The sequence below is a fragment of the Diabrotica virgifera genome, chromosome 3, assembly GCF_917563875.1.
Source record: "Diabrotica virgifera virgifera chromosome 3, PGI_DIABVI_V3a".
Taxonomy (NCBI): domain Eukaryota; kingdom Metazoa; phylum Arthropoda; class Insecta; order Coleoptera; family Chrysomelidae; genus Diabrotica; species Diabrotica virgifera.
This window is the reverse complement of record NC_065445.1, coordinates 44,643,937-44,647,315: the sequence shown is the minus strand read 5'-3', so window position 1 is coordinate 44,647,315 and position 3,379 is coordinate 44,643,937. Positions and strand designations below refer to the sequence as shown.

Genomic DNA, 3,379 nt, shown 5'->3' with positions numbered 1-3,379 from the left:
CGTGCGTCATTAATAGGGCTTTTCATTCACAGTCATTTGTTTCGAGCTTCTGTCATGCGTCACATAATATTAATATATCTACGTTTTACGTTATTGGTATATAACAATGATACAAACCAAAGACGTGTGGCGTAGATATATTAATATTATGTGACACATGACAGAAGCTCGAAACAAATGACAACCGATGAAAAGCCCTATACCTGGCGACATAAAACACATACTTTTTATCTAGCATCATTCTCTTCCACGCATGAAACTCATGACAAACCAGAGTAGTATAGCAGACGGGGTTCTAACTCACTTTGGTAACCTGTCCATCAGGGTCTCCGAAGCTGATGGACAGAAGAGCCTCCTTTGACCTTGGGGGTGTACAAGAATTACAAGAAGTGATCGTCAATGACCAGAGGGTTGTAAGAAGTGGTCGCTTATCTCTACATCTCTTCTTCTTTCCCGAAGAATTGTCACCTTGTCACCTGTCTCACCTGTATTTTCTTTGTCTTAAATGTCATGAAGAAGTAAAAGAAGCGGTCGGCAATGACCAGAGGGCTGTGTATTTGACCACCTTGTATATCGAGTGCAAAACTCATCGCTTATCGCTTCATCTCCTCTTCTTTTAGTTAAATTTGTACAGGGTGATCGAAATTTGAGACTTTAAAATTGTTTTTGTAGGTGTTGGTGAGTAAAAAAAAAGAACTTGTGTGACTTGCTTAGTCGTATCCAAGCCAGCCTAGCCTAGCCTAGCCAGATAGAAATGTTTTAAATTTGGAACTTAAAGAAAAAGCAACGTACCAAATCTAAAAGTTTATTATACAAGATCGATCAATTTACATTTTGTTTTTGAGGAACTGAAAGAAAAAACAACGTACCAAATCTAAAAGTTTATTATACAAGATAGTTTAATTCATAATAGTGATACACAGCTATGTCGTTCCATAAGGTTGTTTTAATATCCATCCAATACGACCACGTCACCTGATCAATGTACCGGGCCCAAATTAAGTCGTCTCTGTGTAGTGGATGGTCATCTGGTATTTGGGCATTGTAATTTTTTCTGTAATTAAAATCTTCATCGGACAAAATCTCTTCTTTAATTTTAAGTACACCCACACCAGAAGCTGGTAATGCTCGATGGATTAAGGGCTGAAATAATAAAAAAATTAATCACTAATAAATGAATATTTCTTACTAGTGTACCTTTTTATGAATCAGGCATAGTTTCATAACAATACATATTAGTGTCCTTGTGAATTTCTAAGGATCTGTCACAAAAACAAAAAAATCTCTTACAATCACAACATGGTATTGTTCCATATGTTTTTGTATCCCAGAAGATTGTAGGTAGAGTTTGAGGTATTATGGTTTTTTCAGTTTTAATTTTACAAATCGTTTTTGGTCTATGAAAACTGCCTCCCATTTATTTAATTGAGACTGAAATAAAAAGGAGCTTTATTTAAAAACATATTTTATTCAATGTATAAATACCGTACCAGCTGAGCTTCGTGTTGAGTGGCTGTAGATTAATTAAAAAACGATTTACAAAATTTTATAAAATAATAATAATAAATTATTTATCATTGAAACCCCATGGAAGAGTGTCAGGGGATAAATAATTTATTATTCTCTTATCATCGTATGGACTGAGTGCTACCTTTATTTGAGACATTGTATAAACATCATGCTTTTTCGAAATTATTGAATTTTGGTAAATTTCCACTATTACTTTATTAAATAAACTTGCATAATAATCATCATATGACAGTTCTTTTAATGCAGATTTTTTGATTCCTTTAGCCTTTTTTATTTCCGCTTGCTGATTTAAAATTTTCATAGTGTACATTTTCGAACGTAATCCTATGAAGTGTGTCATCAATTCCCCTTGGTTCTCATCTTTCATGAGACCTAATACTTTTTTATTCCGTACTGGAATACAATATACATTATCCTCTTTGTAGTCTGATGTGTCAAATTTGTCAATATCTTCTTTAATATGTTTATATAAATCATCAACAAAAAACTGATATATTAAACTATCTGTATCGGTATATAACAATTTTGCTTGATCTTTAAATTTTTTTATGACATAATTATAATGAAAGTCATATAAAATGGTTTTGGAAATATCCAAAATACACATCCCTATATATATTGGTTTATTAAAATTGACTTTTTGTTTTGTCATTTCAATTATTACAGTCTGTTCATCGAAAATAGTACAACTATGAAAATTAGGTTGTGAGATATAGAAATTTGCTCCATATCTTCCATTATATTTGTTAACAATTTTTATTTCTCTATGTTTTCTTACATTTTCAATACTTTTTCCGTAAGGGGCATTGATAAAAAGTTTAAATAAGTTTTTTTCAAATTCATTTTTGCTTTTCTTTCGCAAGTCAATGTTTAGATCAATATATTTTTTTAACCAAGGGGATTGTTTAAATTTCAAACATCGATGAATTTTTATTATTTTCAAACCTAAGCTAACAATCTGTTTCAAATATATATAATGAATAACATATTTTTTTTTATCGTACAATGTGGTTAATAATTTAGGAATTGTTGAATTAGAAGATGGTGGGATTATGTGTTCAGGACAAAGAGGCAAATCTTTATGTAAATTAAAAAGTTCTTTTGGATATTCGATGTCTATCTCAAGTATGTATCCATATTCTCCATCATTGGGACAATCTAATATGTTTTCCTTATAAATATCAGTCAAATTAATCCATTCAAAGCCTGCATATGGCAACGCGTAACTCATCGCTGTACCATAAAGATTATTAAAATCCCAATATATTAGATAAGAGACTTCTTTATCAGGATTGTATTTATCTTTCATATATTTATTATTAGCTTCTCCATATCTATTACTACATTGTGAAACTCCTCCTCGTTTTGCTTTTTCAAAAAACAAAACCATCTCACTCTCTCTTAATAATTCCAATTCGATATTGGTTACTTTTAACATAGCATCAAAGGCTAATCCTGGTAAAGTATAATAATGAAGACTATCTAATCCATAAGTTTTTAAACACATAGATCGAAAATTCTCAAAAATATCAGCCAAAAGTAGTACGTCTGTTTTTAAATACAATTCTGCGTATTCCTGCAGGTTTTTTATCTGAAATCTAGTCCAAACGTTGCAGGCATGTTGATAGTCCTCTTTAGTAATTCCCTCGTTATTGACTTTACTATAAAAATCGTCAATAGATGGAAGACAAGTGACCTGTAACTTCTCCCAACTGTCTAAATACTCATAAGGGAAAATACCCTTTCTTTTAACCAAATTAAACTTCGAATCATCATTAAAATATCTGCGTGTAATATTTTTTTGGTTATCATCTAGATATGAGGAAAGTTGATCTAATGAACAAGACAT

The 3,379-nt window shown here is 31.2% G+C and overlaps 1 protein-coding gene across 1 annotated transcript; it reads right to left on the bottom strand.

The window, feature by feature from the left end:
- Positions 1-885: 885 nt before the first annotated feature.
- Positions 886-3,379, bottom strand: LOC126882476 (uncharacterized). The gene is made up of 3 exons (XM_050647441.1): positions 2,476-3,379; positions 1,724-2,064; positions 886-1,143 (listed from the first exon to the last, which is right to left on the bottom strand). The coding sequence occupies exons 1-3, from the start codon at positions 3,377-3,379 to the stop codon at positions 886-888; spliced, it is 1,503 nt and encodes a 500-aa protein (XP_050503398.1).

Excerpts from the sequence above, each read along its gene's own strand:
- LOC126882476 (XM_050647441.1), bottom strand. The coding sequence starts at position 3,379 with ATGTCTTGTTCATTAGATCAACTTTCCTCATATCTAGATGATAACCAA. Across the intron at positions 2,065-2,475 it reads GAAACAGATTGTTAGCTTAG|ATCAAGCAAAATTGTTATAT; the intron begins GTTTGAAAATAA and ends AAAAATTTAAAG. Across the intron at positions 1,144-1,723 it reads ATGCAAGTTTATTTAATAAA|CCCTTAATCCATCGAGCATT; the intron begins GTAATAGTGGAA and ends TTATTATTTCAG.